This window comes from Ruditapes philippinarum, unplaced genomic scaffold (genome assembly GCF_026571515.1).
Source record: "Ruditapes philippinarum isolate M1 unplaced genomic scaffold, ASM2657151v2 ctg2111_1_1_1_1, whole genome shotgun sequence".
Lineage (NCBI taxonomy): Eukaryota > Metazoa > Mollusca > Bivalvia > Venerida > Veneridae > Ruditapes > Ruditapes philippinarum.
In genome coordinates this window covers 169,014-187,708 of record NW_026859386.1, presented here as the reverse complement: position 1 = coordinate 187,708, position 18,695 = coordinate 169,014, and the positions used below count along the sequence as shown (strand labels likewise).

Genomic DNA, 18,695 nt, shown 5'->3' with positions numbered 1-18,695 from the left:
TTATTTATCATGTGACTTTTGTTATAATAGAATTGTCGTAACTAGTATGAATTATTTAGGATAATCATTTTGTGTATTATTCATTTTATGCCTTTGTGAAGTAATAACGTGTCTGCCTGCTCTATAAAAACTGATTATTTCTTACTTTGAGTTTCTGGTTATGACATAATTGATAGCATCATTTGCGGAATATTTATGAACTCCAAAAATGCATGTGCAATTTTTTCACAATAAAAGTTTTAAATGAGTTTTCAACATCATCATCATCTGTTTTAACAATACAGGAGTTAATATTCACGGTAGAGGGGGTCTACCCCAAATTTCACATGTATATAAAAGAATGGGTTTAACAGTATGATAAAAATAAGATTAAAAATGTTGTTATACTACTTTTCACATCAACAAAATATCTTGGTAGTTTAAAGCAGGTATGTATGTTAATATACGTACCTGTTTAAAGTAAGCTAAAATTGCACGTTTATACAGATTTTCTGGACAAACAGTAAATTAACCATTTGAACTGATCAAAATACCTAAATATGTGTAAGATGTTACTTGTTGTAAAGTATATTTTTATTACTGTTTATCTATAATAAAGACTAATTGGGATCAAATTTGCCTTTCCCAAATACTAACAATTGTGTCTTTTTAAGATTAACAGTTAAACAATTTTTGGTACAATAATCAGACAAAGTATCAAAGCAGAACGGATGAGTATCAGTATATATAATATAACGGAAGTTAAACATACACAGTAAAAAATAAACGCAACCGAATAAAAACGTACGTGCGTGCACGATGTTTCCGCTTAAAAAAACTATGGAACGCCGTGCAACTGCCATTAACATGTATTTCAATCTGTGACATACCTAAACAATACAAAATGTTCACACTAAATTATTAAGAATTGCGTTTAATATAAATTATGTCGAATCATCAACTGGGCGAATCGTTATAATGTCCGAAGTGTCCGTGGTCCGAAAGACAATCGGAATATCCTCGGCTATTATTATACATAAACCGGAAATGGTGAAAAGTTGCGAGAAGACCGCATAACTTAGTAAAAAATAAATCCTAAGAAATTCAGAAATGTCCTTATGGAGAATTCCATGTGCCAGTATTTCTTTTGGAAATCCGTCTTGAAAATATTTATATAATATACGGGACCATTTCAAATCATAAACTATCGTAAATTTTCAAAAACAGTAATTCGCGAACTACTTTGCACATTAATAATAAATATTGTTGAATGACGTGAGGAAGAAAAACAAAACAAGATCAATAGACAAGAAAGAAAATGAGATCGAAATACGACTCTGAAGATTCAAACGCATATAAATGTTGTTTCTGTTGTCATGTTAGAGTTGGGACAATCCTGTTAGGGCTGTGGCATTTGGTAGAATCTACTTTTATATATTATTTTGTAAATATTCAGTTTTGTTAAACATAATAAAATGACTTGTGATGGGTGGGGAATTAAAAAAAAAAGCAAATTCGGCTAGTATTCATGAATTGAGGGACCTGGGACCATTTTTATGAAAATAATCCCGAAGCTCACATTCTGATCCGAGGTCAGGGCTATCATTTTTAGAACCTGCCACAGAATGTCATATATATATATATGGCACAAAAAAGTGGCTAGCCATTTGGGCCTGTACTTCTACCAAAAAGTTACATGAGTCACTATCTGTATCTGTGTGAATACGTAGGAGGAACACTTCTGGTATATGTCCTACGGGGGACCACTAAAATAATTTTCAATGCCCATTAAAGCAGCATGGCTCCAGATTCATGCTAATTTTCATGAAAGTTTTGAAAATGAATTTAAAAGTAAAATATTGTGAAGTGAACAAAAAAAAAATTTACACATTGTAAACGGCACTTACAATCCACGTAAATTAGTTACCCAAAAGCAGACTTCCCGACAGTTAAAAAAGACTGTCAGACATTCGGTCTGATAAACCATGAAAATCTGTCAGACCCAAACGAAAGCTGTCAGACCGAATAAAATTGATCAAAATCAAAGAAAAACTTGTGTTTGTATTTTTAAGACAGTTTTTGGCTTTTATATTTTCGCAGTAAAAATCTGCACATTCTGTACAGCGCATTTTCATCTCCTCCCTGTCGTACAACAATGATTCATGGTCCTGCTTCCATTTTTCATTAAATTTTGTCTCAGGTCTATTCTTTTCATCCTTTAGTTGCTGTTCTGCGTGTGCTCCTCTGACGTTACTAGATTTTCGTTTTCCCCAGGTTTGGCACCTTTAGCGACGCCATTTTGTATAAATGCGGCTTGGATAAAAGTCGGACCTATCCGGAATAAAAAATCGTCTGACCTGATCAAAATTTATCGGACATGTCCGTCGGACCGACATATTTAGGGAAGTCTGAAAAAGAGGTCAAAATATACATAAATTCTTCTTACTGTATTAGTAACGCAGTAGAAATTAGTGATTGATACTGCAAAATAAGTCATTAATCGCACATAACATGTAAATTATTAATTAAATATTAAATCTTTTTTACTTCCTTAAGATCTTAATACATTTTTCTAAAGACTAAATTTCTTGAAATATTTTGGCTCATCTGTAGGCGTGCAGCTTTAAAAGTGATAAACATAATATTTTGTTACAAATGTATTACTGCTATATTGTCCATAGAAATGATTTAATTATGTTTCAGTTTATTTCTCATCATATTTTAGCACAGATATTAAATTAATAATCAAAATCTGTTATGAGGGAAAAAAAACTTTCGATCATCATATGCCAGAAATTAAAATATCCACTGTAATTGATAAAGTTTTCATGATATTCAATAAAATCTTTACAAACAATAAAATCTTTAGAAATATGAATTTCAATACAAAAACAAACACAACATTCATTATTGTGTAACAGTATTTATAACCTAAACTATAATCGGCTAACAGTACAGGTTCAAACAGCTAGCCACCACTTAGAAAAAAGCCAGATCTTATATACATAATATAGCGTGTTAAAATTCTACAATATTTTCAGGGTCTGGTTGCTATCAGATATGCCATCAAAGAAAACTAGACCCCCTCTCCATATACATCATGCCATGGCCATCCCCTGAGCTATAAGTTATTAACGGCAACCTCAGCTACTTTACAAATTTTCTTCCTTTCCTAGGGCTGTTTCCTATTGAAACACTTGCCCATCTTAGTTGCTCCACTCTTCACCCCAGAGCAGTTCAGTAGACAGTACAGACATAGATAATCTAGCAATGAACATATCTAACCCTAGTTTTTCAGCCCTTTTGATTCTAACATTTTAATCTTAAATTCTTCAAACTTTTTTTAACCTTCTTGTACTCTTTTACATGTAGGCATGTCCAGGTACATGCCAGAGGTATGACTGTTAGATATATCTACAGTATATTAAAGGTTTTTTTTTAAACCTTACTTTTCCTGTAATAAAAATTGCATGTAATAGATTGCTTAATATTTGTTTTGAATAATTGATAACTAATTTATAAGAAATCATACAATGACTAGGATTTTTAGTTCTGTATTTTTTAGCTTATGGAACCAAAGGTTCAGAGTGAGCTATTATTACCATAGGGGGATGCTGGGTCAACATTCATCTTCTCTGAAACTGCTTGGCAGATTTACTTCAAATTTGGTCTTTAGTATCCTTGTGACAGTCACACTTAAAAGTTGCTCATATTATTTCAATTGCCCCTTTGAGGGGTCAACAGAGCAAAGAATAGAGAAACCTTAAAACATCTTCTATTGAACTAATCAATGGATGATCACCGCATTCTTAGATAGTCTTTTATCAAATTTGCTCGTATTAATTTTAATGGCCACTTTTAAGGGCCTCTAAAGCTAAAAGTAGAAAAACCTTTAAACATCTTCTTCTGAACGTATTGATGGATGATCACCAAACTTTGTCTGTAGTGTTTAGGTAGTCTTTTATTGAAAGTGTGAGTTGGCATGCTTTACTTGTTACAGTAGATGTACAGTAACAATGAACTTTGGCCATTTGTGAAAGGTTCCTTTTTTTATTATGAAGAAAAAAATCAGTGTCATGAAATTATATAAGTAGAGGGGAAAGTTGAAGTTGAGCTTTACTTGCCTTTTGGCAAGTTCTTTTGAAAAATTATTTCTAACACTGAAAAACAGTTGTTTCTGGTGAGCGATTAAGGGTCATTATAGTCCTCTTGTAGTAAGTTAATATTCAAAGCAAACTTTGGGCAAACAATAATGAGCAAGTAAGTCAAAATATTTAAATGATGTTTAAAACTGCATTTCAATCAGAACTGCATTAATCTTTTGACCCTCATTTAAAAAGCATCAGCAATCTGACCCCTACAGCTTTATTTATTAGGCAATAGACCTACTGAAGATTTCATATATATATATTGACTTGTAGTAGTTTTAATAGACCATTAAATAAATATTAATTATTAATGTATGGTAAATGTTTCATGTTAATGTTGTGCCCATGTGGAAGCTTTGGCTGCCATTCTATATTGTAATTGATGAGTTCTTTTTTAAAGAAATATTAATTGATAAGTTCTTTTTTAAAGAAATAAGTATTATATATGTTATAGTTGATACATTTGCTGGTGCTGGGATGTCTGGTGTCAACTTCTCTACATCCAGAGCTGTTACGTGACAGTGTACAGCCTGGAAGTTCAATGAATACAGATGGTATTGTTGTGTACGAGACGGAGAGTGCTGACTTGAAGAAAGATGACCAGGAAGTTATCATACAGTACGAGACACCAAGTTTTAACTCCACAACTAAACTTAGAAAAGGTTGGTACTTATTAACTTAGTCAACAAAGTTGATGACTATCTTTCTATCCCCTTATTAAAGGCAAACACCTGGCTGGGACTTTAAAAAGACGTTTTTGTTTTGCAAAATTTATAATGGTCATTTGATAATCAATTAATTTATTTGCTTGTTGTTCAAATTTAGAGAAAAGAAATCAAAGATGTAGATCTTTATTTTCTGTTCAATGCATTATGAATGTTCATATGTTAAAGCAGATGCTCGGCGGCAGCAACCTAGAGGAAGTTCATTGAGCTGAAAGTTGCTGATAACATCCTTTGTCTTGTCATACCAAGATCTATATATAGAAATATCATTTCTGCTTCTTTTGCTGAAGGTGAACTATTGTGATTGGGCTTAATTGTCTTGTGCTGTCAACTTTTTGTTTAAACAATTTAATTGCTGGGCCAATATTGTTATAACCTAGCAGGAATAATTCTGATATAAAGCTTCTTCAAATTTAAACATTGTCTAGTAGACTTCTACCAAGTTGTTATTAGCATGAAACATTGGCTAGTAGAAGAAGTATTTTGACTTCCATACAAAATACTAATATTACTATAGCTCGTACTTATTGCATTAAAACAGTGGATGAAAAAGATGGTTCAAGCTTGTGAGAATTAATAATAAAAGCATTTCTAAGGCATAATGGACCTTTAAAGAAATAGCCTGGTAGTTACAACATTTGTCAAGTTACCTGTCAGTGATACCTATAGTGTATTATCTTCACTTTGTTTACAGAAAACTTATGTTTGTTCTTTGCCCTGGTATTGTGTACATTCCTGGTGGCTTTGATGCTTGTATATGGTGCATTGAGGGTAAGTATCATGTACTACGTATTTATATGATACTTAATTCTCATATTTGAAGTAAAAATAAATTTCATTTGATTAAAAAGTTTGTAAATAACTTACACAGAGTTCAACTTCACATTGGACTATTAATAATTATATTGTGTAAGGATGGTGCTTTAATCTATTAGCCGCTGGAGTTGTAGAGCTTAAAATAGAAAAAAACCTTTTAAAGTGCTTGCATACAGTAATAGCTGAATCATCACTAGGTTATTCCGTTAAGTATGTAGCATTCTTAGATAGTCCTGTATTAATTTTGCTCAGATATGTACAGCATCCATTATCAGTACTCATTGTACATGCATTTAGTTTACACATGCTATATAGTTGTATATAGAGTTGAAACTGTTTGAACAATTTTTCCAAAACCAGTGTGGGTGATGCAAAGCTGTTGTGTTGCTGTCGTTTTATTATTCCGTTGATGTTGAGGATATACATTTCTTAAACGGGAATCAAACATATTTTGGAAAGAGAATATGTTGGATGGTAATTGAACATGAAAAAAGAGAGATTTAGTTACATGTCAGACTGATATTTGTAGACTTTGTGTGTCGGTCATTATTTATACTCTACAGTACTATCATTATTTATATAAAAAAAGGCTAATTTATGTTAAAGTATATTTTTTATATGTCAGAAAAAGCAGTGTCTATTTTCACCTGTACTGTACAAACACCTTTGTTACATTTTAAGAATTTCTTAGTAATTAATTTTGAATTAGAATTATTTTCCTAAGTTTTATCATGTTTTTGTTACAGAGTCGTCCAAGCTGCTTAATGCCATTCTTCTGTCTGCAAGTGTTTGATTTTTGTTTAACCTGTCTTACAATTGTTGGCTACATGACCTATGCTCCTGATGTCAAAGTCTGGCTTATTCAACAAGGATTGGTAAGAGATTATTTCATATACAGCTCAGCTGTTTTGGAGAAAAGGTCAAGCTATATTGATGAATGCCTCATCATTGTAATGTGCAAAATGTTGTTAAGTAGCCCGTTATTCAAACATTTGTAAAGTTCAACACAAAAGCTGGTCATGACAAGGTGCAGTTGACATAATTATGAAATAGTTATGCCCCTTTTTAATTAACTTAGAATCTTTCGCAATACTGGATAAGCAACAGGGTCTTAATTGAGGTCACTTTTCTAATTATTTAAAGAAGAATACTGTTTGATTCTTTTGAAAGTGCCATTTTTTATGGTGTTGTCTTAATTTCAGCATGGTCACAGAGTAGCATTTCACTTTTCTTCATATTTATTGCTCTGACCCATATTCAGTATAAAGTTGGTGATTTATACATAAAACTTGAAAATGATGATACTTTTGGTCATATTTTTATTAATACGAGGGTTGATCAATATATTCGTGGACACACTCCATAAATTGTTTTTTCGGGGAAGGAAAGTTAATATAATTATATTTGACATTTATTCAATCATTTATCAATTCATGTGTAAGTTTCAGATAAATAATTTGTATATTTTATCCTAAATGACAGTTTTTAAGAAATATATGTAAAGCTGATCGCCGCAGCTCATTCGCAACCTACATTACGTTGTGACGAGGCGTAACATCTTCTAAAAAAATGCAGCACCAACTTCTACACATCGTTCATGCCTGTGTACCCACTGACTGAAAATGTTCTTATAAAATGAAGTATCAAATGAACGCAACACAGACAATGCCATGAACTGTAAATCATGGAACCCGGTAAACTTGTGTCCCTTTAACTCTGCCTTCCATTTCACTCACATAACGTTCGCATCGCACAAGTTTTTGTTGGTCTGTAGCATCTCTTATCATCCTGAAGTTCTTCTCTACCCTCACTAAAGCGTTTATGCCACTTACAAACTAACAAATGAGACACGTTTTTTGTGCCAGATACAATTTCCATATTTTCTTTAGTCTTTATACCAAGATTTACACATAACTTAATTACTGCCCTCTGCTTCAACAACGTCGTGCTCCTCTCTGGTGACACATCCCTGTCACCATTGACATCACCAACAAACAATAGAAATCGTAGCGACGCTTGTTTTTTTAAATGTTCTATAATGGATATGAAAAACATTGCCGTCATTTTCATATTTTAAAGAAGCACGCCAAAATAAGGATATTTTTTAAGTATTTTAAAATGGTAAACATAACTTTTTTTAAGCTGCGGCGTTCGGACAGCATAGGGTTGCTATGGCGATACATATAATCAACAAAATGAGATTTTTTTTTAAAAATCACAATATATTTGTAATAGTATTCAATTCTTCTCCTAAATATCAAAAATTCTTTATAATATCTTGATTAGTTATTATTAGCGTCCATGAATATATTGATCAACCCTCGTACTAGTGAATTTTTTAGTGCAAAGATTGACAAAATATTACAGTATAAAGATGGTAACATTGAGCTGTTGTTTTTGTTTGACAGGCTGATTATCCAGGTATGACTCGTATCATGGAGATGGAGGAACAATGGTTGATGCTCTGGTGTGTTATTGTCTTTGTCCTTATAATCACTGTCAAGGTAAGTACAATATAATACATATTGTCAATGTAAAATAAACCTTATAGTTACTGTCAAGGTAAGTTCAATATAATATATACTGTCAATGTAAAATAAACCTTATAGTTACTGTCAAGGTAAGTACAATATAATACATATTGTCAATGTAAAATAAACCTTATAGTTACTGTCAAGGTAAGTACAATATAATACATATTGTCAATGTAAAATAAACCTTATAGTTACTGTCAAGGTAAGTTCAATATAATATATACTGTCAATGTAAGATAAACCTTATAGTTACTGTCAAGGTTGAGTTTAATAAAATACTCTTCAAATTAATGTTAACCTCATGGTTACTGTCAAGGTTAAGTTTAATATAATGCACGTTGTCAAAATAAGGTTAACCTTATTGTTACTGTATAGAAGTCTAATCATATTCTTGCTGTCAATGTGTGATTAGCACACAGTCAAGGTTAGTATAGCTTTTATGCTTTGCCAAAGACAGATCAACCTTGTACACAATGTAGAGGTCTATTGATTTTCCACTCACTGTAAGGTCAGTAATTGATTTGTTACTCACCCTCAGTTAAATATACACATTGTTGAGGTTAGTTCCACTTTATATACCCTACCATATTTAGTTTAAAGGCACATAATGCCTCAGAAATTTATAGTTTTTTTTCCATCTTTAGAGTTCTATAAGGGTATGGTAATGGTTTTAGAGCAAGGCACAGGTCTACCTCTGGCAGATGCTGATCACCAAAAAAAAGTACCTCTGAATGTGACATCTTTGGCCATAAAAGTAGCAAAATATAAACATAGAAGTATTTTGACTTCCATCCAAAATACTAAACCACTTTAACTATAACTTTAATTACTAAAAAGCATCAGAAGAAAAGCATGGTTCTGGTAATTGCCAGTTTGATTAACAAGTAACTTTTTGGAATCTATAACATGACACCAAAAATAAAAGTGACTGTCAAGATCAGTTAACCTAATAAACATAATCAGGATCTGTTTAACCATAAGTCCTTGTCAGATTTTGTTAAGCCATTTTAAACTTTGCCAGGTCAGTTTAACAGTTAACCGTTATACATTATCAAGGTTGGTTCTACCTTTTACTCAGTGCTAAGGTCAGTTTAATTATGGACACACTGTTAATGTCAAGATTAGGGCCAGGATCAGCAGTAACTGCTGAGCTAGCAATATAGGGCCATGTCAGCAGTTACTCTAGGCTAGCAATTAGGGGCCTGGTAAGTTATAAAATGTTTTTTTTTTAATTATACATTTGACAGCAGAGTCAGTACATAATGCAAACTTAGCAGGGTAACAGTTAATAAATCCGAAACCTTCCTGACAGGTGCTGTGTAAATTGTGATAAGATTATTGTATATTTGTAGGCTTACCTGATCAACATGGTGTGGGCATGCTACAAGTACCTACAACTGAGGAATATGAACAGAAGTGTAGTGAGAGAATATACACTTGATCCTGATAGTGAGGTACATATACAATATATTGATAGTATTCATAATTCTGCTTATAATACACCTTGAACCTTAAATGAAAACCAGACGGTAATCTATATACAGTTATGTGACCCCGATGTCTTTTTCCCTTTTATAAATAAGAACAAAACTGAGGGTTACAGGTTTGTAAATTTAATTTGTAGTGGACACTATCATTCAAACTCATATATATATATAGATATTAAACATTCCATACTATCATGAAATATATAGTTTTATACATAACAATTCCTTAAATATCATTAATCTATTTTATCAACAGATCAGTCTATAGGAATAGTCCATTCATTATATCGTATCTAAATAAATCATGTACACATGAAATACATATTATAAGAATCTTACACAGACTGCCGGTACAGACTGGAATATCTAGCTCGAGGGTAACTGTTTACGGCGGTAACAAGCCTCTGTCGAGTTTCTGCTAAACAATTACCCCGAGAGCTAGATATTCCCGTCTGTACCGACAGCCGGTGTTTGATTCTTTTTCTTGCATGTTACATGTCAATTATTTTCAGAACAGAAATTACGAAAACTGATATTCTCATTGTACACACTTTTTTCTTAAAGTAGCGTATGAACTTACAACTTCATTCATAATGATATAATGACGTAATCCTAAGAATGCAATTCATTCATAAAAGGCGCGCGGCAATGATGGGTGTAAGACAGGGTTTTCTAGCACCGATGTAAACGGTAGATAATCCTGTCTGATATACAAGAATTAAATGTATTACATCGTATTGTACCTGCATCTAGTGACCACTTAATCATTTACTTAAAAAACAATATATGCTTAACTTAAAAATATACATTGTAGCTTCAAAAATATATAAACAATGACATATAAATTACAATATAACATGCCATCAGACACTGTGAACTATACCTCTTGTCACTCACACTGCTGTATTAGCTAGCTGTACTGCAATTACTGTAAATTATAAACATCAGTGCATAACAAATAGAAACAGTGATTTCTAGGAATTTCTGTAAGATAAGAACATATGCTGCCATTTTGAAATCTAACACTCAAGAACAATACAAATTTATCAAAATAACTTTTATCAAATCCACAACTGTATAGACATTAGAACTTTTAAGAATAAATGAATAAAATATACCAATACCAAATTCCTCAAACCTTAATATTTAAATAATTATTTCTAAGTTAGAAAACATATACATGTCACAATGACCAACAACTTCTGATTACACATTTACACATTGAATGACCTCAGGTGACCCTAACTTTATATATATCAACAGATAGCAAATTTGGTCAAAGGGACATAATCATACCAAGTTAAGAACCAAACAAGATTGACAGAGTTGTCTTTCTTGGAAAATAACAATAAACTAGGGCCGGGAATTATATTCGAATATTCGAAACACTACCGAATATTCGAACATTGAAAAACGAATACGAATATTGGAAAAAAAAGAGCAATGTTTTATTTTTAGCTCACCTGTCACAAAGTGACAGGGTGAGCTTTTGTGATCGCTTTTCGTCCGTCCGTCCGTCGTCCGTAAACTTTTGCTTTAAATGACATCTCCTCATAAACCACTGAGCCAATTTCATCCAAACTTCACAGGAATGTTCCTTTGGTGGTCACCTTTAAAAATTGTTCAAAGAATTTAATTCCATACAGAACTCTGGTTGCCATGGCAATGGCAAAAGAAAAATCTTTAATATTCTTCTTTAAACAACCCTAAGGAGCTAGAGCTTAGATATTTGGCATGAAACATCTTCTAAATGAGTGTCTACCAAGTTTGTTCAAATAAAAGCCCTGGGGTCAAAATTGGCCCCGCCCCAGGGGGTCATAGATTTCCCTATATGCATATAGTAAAAACTTAAAAAATCTTCTTTTAAAGAACCCAAAGAGCTAGAGCTAAGATATTTGGCATAAAACATCTTCTAGTGAATGTCTACCAAGTTTGTTCAAATAAAAGCCCTGGGTCAAAATTGGCCCGCCCTGGGGGGTCATTGATTTTCCCCTATATGCATATAGTAAAAACTTAAAAAATCTTCTTTTAAAGAACTGTAAGAGCTAGAGCTTAGATATTTGGGCATGAAAACATCTTCTAGTGACTGTCTGCCAAGTTTGTTCAAATAAAAACCTGGGGTCAAAATTGCCCCGCCCCAGGGGTCATTGATTTTCCCTATATGCATATAGTAAAAACTTAAAAAATCTTCTTTTAAAGAACCCAAAGAGCTAGAGCTAAGATATTTGGCATGAAACATCTTCTTAATGAGTGTCTACCAAGTTTGTTCAAATAAAGCCCTGGGGTCAAAATTGGCCCCGCCCCGGGGGTTCATTGATTTTCCCTATATGCATATAGTAAAAATTTAAAAAAATCTTCTTTTAAAGAAACTGTAAGAGCTAGAGCTTAGATATTTGCATGAAACATCTTCTAGTGAATGTCTACCAAGTTTGTTCAAATAAAAACCCTGGGGTCAAAAATTGGCCCCGCCCCAGGGGGTCATTGATTTTCCCTATATGCATATAGTAAAAACTTAAAAAAATCTTCTTTTAAAAGAACCTTAAGAGCTAGAGCTTAGATATTTTGGCATGAAACATCTTCTAGTGAATGTCTATCAAGTTTGTTGAAATAAAAGCCCTTGGGTCAAAATTGCCCCGCCCCAGGGGGTCATTGATTTTCCCTATATGCATATAGTAAAAACTTAAAAAATCTTCTTTTAAAGAACCCAAAGAGCTAGAGCTAAGATATTTAGCATGAAACATGTTCTAATGGGTGTCTACCAAGTATGTTCAAATAAAAGCCCTGGGGTCAAAACTGCCCCGCCCCGGGGGTCATTGATTTCCTTATATGTGTATAGCAAAAACTTAAAAATCTTCTTTGAAAAACCCAAATTGCTAGAGTTTAGATATTAAGCATAAAACATCTTTAAGTAAATATCTACAAAGTTTGTTCAAATAAAAGCCCGGGGGTCAAAACTGGCCCTGCCCAGGGGTGTCATTGTTTTTTAACTATATGGTATAGTAAAAAACTTAAAAAATCTTCTTTTAAAAAAAACCCAATGAGCTAGAACTTAGATGTTTAGCATGAAACATCTTCTTATGGGTATCTACCAAGTTTGTTCAAATAAACAAATAAAAGCCCTTGGGTAAAAATTGGCCGGGGGGGGGGGGGCTATATACAGGTGAGCGACCTCAGGTTTCCATCATGGCCCTCTTGTTTGTCATTATTTTCAAATTTCAATGAAGATCGTAAATTAAACCTTTTTCCAATTTCCTTGACCAGGTGTTCAAAAATATTTGTATGACGCCTGGGCCAATTAAACTGTGAAAACCTTTGGGGTCTAGTTGCTGTTTGCACAGTTTGCAAATTTACCCGTTTAAACAGTTTAATGGATTTTAATTATCCCTATTATTTTTTCGTTATAATCTTTCTGATTTATCAATAATTGTGCTTAAAAATTTTGTGAATAAGAATAAATCGCACGCAAATTAATCGACTTGGTTATGAAGCATGAGGAAGTGGTGTAAATTCCGTCAGAATATATTTATTTCCGTACGACATTAGACTCCGTGTGATATTTACATTGTAACTCGCGTATAATTTAAGAATTATTTTAAACTTTTATTCTAAAATTATAAATAAAATATTTTATATCAAGTTAAGTTCCAATATAAATTATGTGTTTTTAAGCTGCAACCTGTTCACAAAGTGACAGGGAGAGCTTTTTTGTGATGCGCTTTTTTTCGTCCGTCGTCCGGCGTCGTGTACCGTGCAACTTTTTACTTTAAAATGACATCTCCTCATAAACCACTAAGCCAAATTTCAATCCAAACTTCACAGGATGTTCCTTGGTGGTCACCCTTTAAAAATTGTTCAAAGAATTTAATTCCATGCAGAACTCTGGTTGCCATGGTCAACCGAAAAAGAAAAAACTTAAAATATCTTCTTTTAAAAAAACCGTAAGAGCTAGAGCTTAGATATTTGGCATGAACATCTTCTAGTGAGTGTCCTACCAAGTTTGATCAAATATAGCCCTGGGGGTCAAAATTGGCCCGCGCCCCAGGGGGTCATTGATTTTCCCTATATGCATATAGTAAAAACTTTGAAAATCTTCTTTTAAAGAACCCAAAGAGGCTAGAGCTAAGATATTTAGCATGAAAACATGTTCTAATGGTTGTCTACAAGTTTGTTCAAAATAAAGCCGCTGGGGTCAAAATTGGCGCCCGCCCCAGGGGTCATTGATTTTGACCGCCTATATGCATATAGTAAAAAACTTTAAAATCTTCTTTTAAAAGAACCCAAAGAGCTAGAGCTAAGATATTTAGCATGAAACATGTTCTAATGGTTTGTCTACCAAGTTTGTTCAAATAAAAGCCCCTGGGGTCAAAATTGGCGCCCGGCCCAGGGGGTCATTGATTTTCCTAATATTGTGTATAGCAAAAACTTAAAAAAATCTTCTTTGAAAAAACCAAATAGCTAGAGTCTAGATATTAAGCATGAAACATCTTCTAGTGAGTGTCTACAAAGTTTGTTCAAATAAAAGACCCTGGGGTCAAAATTGGCCCCAGCCCCGGGGGTTCATTGATTTTCCTTATATGTGTATAGCAAAAACTTAAAAATCTTCTTTGAAAAAACCCAAATAGCTACAGTCTAGATAATTAAGCATGAAACATCTTCTAATGAGTGTCCTACAAAGTTTGGTTCTAATAAAAGCCCTGGGGTCAAAATTGGCCCCACCCGGGGGGTCATTGATTGTCGTTATATGTGTATAGCAAAAACTTAAAAAATCTTCTTTGAAAAAACCCAAATAGCTAGAGTTTAGATATTAAAGCATGAAACATCTTCTAAGTAAGTGTCTACAAAGTTTGTCCAAATAAAGCCCTGGGGTCAAAATTGGCCCGCCCCAGGGGTGTCATTGTTTTTAACTATATGTGTATAGTAAAAAAAATTAAAAAAATCTTTGAAAAACCCAATGAGCTAGAGCTTTAGATGTTTAGCATGAAAACATCTTCTATTGGGTGTCTACCAAGTTTGTTCAAATAAAAGCCCTTGTGTTAAATTGGCCTGGGGGGGGAGGCCTATATACAGGTGAGCGACCTCAGGGCCATCATGGCCCTACTTGTTAAATTTTGGGGCTTACAAGAGGCTACGATGATTCATATTACTGTCAGTCAAGTCACGTGAGTTACCTTCCCGTTGATAAGACAGTGGTCGGGTTTACCGAACAAAAAGACAATCAAATTATGATTTTATTCAAGTAAACATATATCTCGATTACAATATATAAAATAAAATTAAACTTTAACATAGCAATAAAGGTCTTTTTAATCGCCGATTATTCCAAGCATTTTAAAGTAGTATAATATTCGACGCAATCAATTTCGGATACGTATACGTCAAAGAGAAATATCGGAACAAATGTTGTAAAAAACGAATATTCGAATATATTCGAATATGGAAAACGAAAATTCAAACATCCAATTCCTTATTCATTCCCAGCCCTACAATAAACCTTAAATATAGCACTTGGTTACAGTTAGTTTGTTTGAACTTAAATATTTTAGTAGCATCATATTAAATTGTAAATTGAAAATAAAAAACTATACATATACACACATTTGACTATGTAAATCATTTGCACAGTTCAATCTATAACACAGATATTTTACAATTCCATGTGGACATTTGTATATTGAAGAAAGTCATTTAGTTTATTGACGTCATATCTGTCATCAAGTGACATCATAACATTTCTTTTTTATGCTGTGCATATATATCGTATAATTATGCACTCTACTGTTGAGTGTTCTATCTGTTTTATAGAAGAATAATCTGAAGTGTGTTTGAATGTTGGCTGAACAACATTAAATCAACATCTTTACCACCTCTAAAATATAATAATGTGCAGTTAAATAAATGTAAGCTGAACAGATCTGTTGTAGAAGTTCACTTGGTTATGGATTAAACAGTTTAACATTATAAAATGTGTGTAATGATATTAATATTTACAGTATAATATATATTTTCAGATGCTACTACCACCCAAGTATGAGGAAGCTATGAAGTGTCAACCTACAGGTCCCCTGCCACCACCGTATACTGCTTAATCTCTCCAGCTACACTTCTTCTATAAAAAAAACAGCAAAAATATACACATATGAACCAAATGAACTTTGTGAATTTTTTTTTTTAACTTCTCTTAATTATATTCAATTTATATTTGAGTGGAATTTCAAGTGATCATTGAATTGTAAATTAAAAAATGTGATTTTTTTCTTGTGATTTTTCAGTGGAATATTTCTGATAGTCTTTATGTTATTGATATGAGGGACAATAAATTACAATATATTTTACTTGCTTAATTATAAACCTTGGCACTGTTATATATATTTAAATCCTGGTTGACAATAGGGTAGGAACATTTTATTTTCATGTTGTACTTTTCATGGAAGTTTGTGAATGCATGTTTGTAAAATCTGGATTACATCCCTGATGTATACTTTATGATCCACAAGGATCATGTAATTCCATTGTATGTATGAAAATATATAAACAAACTTAAAAAAACACTTCTTAGGGGGAAAAATGTCTATTTTTTCTTAACTTTTGAAAGAAAAATAGGAAAATGTTAAGAACTTTCGTTTACAGTAGACAAGGGAAAAAGTGGATGATAAAAAAAACACTTGTAAGAAATATTCAGTTAACAAATTTAATGAGCAAAAAAAAAATAAAGAAAAAAATCCCGCAAGTATGCATCAAGTATATATTATAACAGTAATGATAAAGTGTGAGAGAGGATGAATCATTTATTTAATGTTGTATTTTATTTATACCTATTTACTATGCCTACATTCTTCTATTTTGTCCACTCTCTCTCTCTTATTTCGAATTGATTCAAGTGCTCTAGATCTTGTAGGTTAACACATTTATTGTAGAAGTTTTATACTAGAATTTATTACACATTTGTTTTTTTTATAAACTCGTCTTAACTAGAGTATTTTGACAAAATAATATTTTATTTTTTAAATGACATTCTACAAACTTTTTTGAAAACTGATTTATAACTTTATTTATGAGCACTTTCTTCTATGTGTATGTAAACACTACACCTCTAGGAATGAGATTTAATAAGACATGGGATGTGGAAATATTGTGATTGACTGTGATAGAACCAAGATGTTGATGTTATCATATGTTACTTAATGACTCATTTAAATATAAATGAGCCGCGCCACGACAAAACCAACATAGGGCGTTTGCGAACAGCATGGATTCAGACCAGCCTGCACATCCGCGCAGTCTGATCAGGATCCATGCTGTTCGCTTACAAACTCTTTTACAAATAGAGAAACTGATAGCGAACAGCATGGATCCTGATCAGGCTGGTCTGGATCCATGATGGTCGCAAACACATTACGTTCGTTTTGTCGTGACGCGGCTCAATGGGCATTTTTGTTTCATGATAATGTTTTTATTGAAATAGGGACATTTTTGTCAGAGTTTCAACAAAAATCATGATAGTAACAGAATGTGTTTGTATTGAAATATGTTTGTGGAGATTTCAGAGGTAATAAAATCTTTTGTTTTTTATGTTCTTTATTGTTTATTCCACCATATCATGATAATGTTTATTATCCCCCGCTGAAAGGCAGTGGGGGATATAGAAATAGTCTCCTTCTGTCCGACATTTTTGTCTGGAGCATATCTTAAAAAGTATTTGAGATATCAACTTGAAACTTCATAGGTGGATAGCTCATAGTGAGGAGGAGAGCATTGCACAATAATGAATACTCTAACCTGCATAATTTTTCAGTTATTGCCCTTTGTTATTTTTCAAACTTAATTTTTGTCCAGATCATAACTTGCAAAGCCTTTTTGATATCAACATGAAACTGCATAGGTGGAGATATCTCACTCAGGAGGTGTGCAGTGCACAAGAATGATAACTCTTCCCTTCATAATTTTTGAGTTTTTGCCTTTTGTTATTTTTCATACTTTTTCTCCGGAGCTTATCTCAAAAGTGTTAGAGGTATCGACTTGAAACTTCATAGGTGGATAGATCTCATTGAGGAGGAGTGCAGCACACAAGAATGATAACCTACCCTGCATTATTTTTCAGTTATTGCCCTTTGTTATTTTCAGCCATCAGTATTCACATAGGTTTCAAGTCTGTAATCACTTCAGCCATCAGTTTTACCCATTACTAAAAGACCTCTTAAAATTGAATTATTCTTCTCTACTACATTTCATTCTTCCATTGAGCAAACACATTCGGTGGGGGATGGCCATGTTAGCATGGCTCTTGTTTAATGTCCTACTGTATATTGGGTGCTGTGAGTTTCAGGTGTCAAGTGTTGTGTGGCAGCTGTAAAAAGTTGCCCGGTACTTCACTTTGTTTTTGTTATATTTTTCTGGTCGTTCAGTATCATTGATTCCAGCATGTTAGTGTTGAGAATTTACCACTTTAAACCGATGCTGTGAGGCAGGAGAGATGTTGCACTTTTACACAGAATCAAACAGAGGTTGCACGTGAGATGAGATTGTGTGATTTTTATCATGTTATTTTACATGGTTTGAAACAATGATTGTTAAAAATCAAATACGTTCAATTTTGCTTAAAGTTTAACTTTCAGTTGCGCAAAACATTAAATTTATTACATGTACAGGTTTATAAAAGAGAAATTTAAACTTTACGTGACAGAGTATGAAAAAAATATATTCTGAATGTACATGTACTCAAAAAAGTGCACATTTGCAAAAACATATTTATAAGTAAACCTTTTAACCACTACGCTACTCAGGTTAACCTGTCCATACCAACTTTTATTCTTCTATATTTCAATAAAAATCCAAAATGTAATAATTGAATAACTTGCAAAACCTATTATATCATAGTGGTACGACCGAATAATGTAAAAGTTTTCGTTGACGGTATTTTTAGCTTTTACTGGCATTTAAAATCAGATTGTCACTGCCATTTGTAGGTCAATGTTCAGCTGCCAATATCGTAGTTTCTAAGTTAAATTT

General features: G+C 32.8%; 1 protein-coding gene across 1 annotated transcript; it reads left to right on the top strand.

The window, feature by feature from the left end:
* The first annotated feature begins 1,229 nt into the window (after nucleotides 1-1,229).
* On the top strand, nucleotides 1,230-17,256 carry LOC132756323 (lysosomal-associated transmembrane protein 4A-like). Its single transcript, XM_060747363.1, has 7 exons — nucleotides 1,230-1,396; nucleotides 4,582-4,789; nucleotides 5,547-5,623; nucleotides 6,415-6,543; nucleotides 8,077-8,172; nucleotides 9,555-9,656; nucleotides 15,698-17,256. Exons 1-7 carry the CDS (start codon nucleotides 1,298-1,300, stop codon nucleotides 15,773-15,775), a joined length of 789 nt encoding a protein of 262 aa, XP_060603346.1. The 5' UTR covers nucleotides 1,230-1,297; the 3' UTR covers nucleotides 15,776-17,256.
* Nucleotides 17,257-18,695: the final 1,439 nt, after the last annotated feature.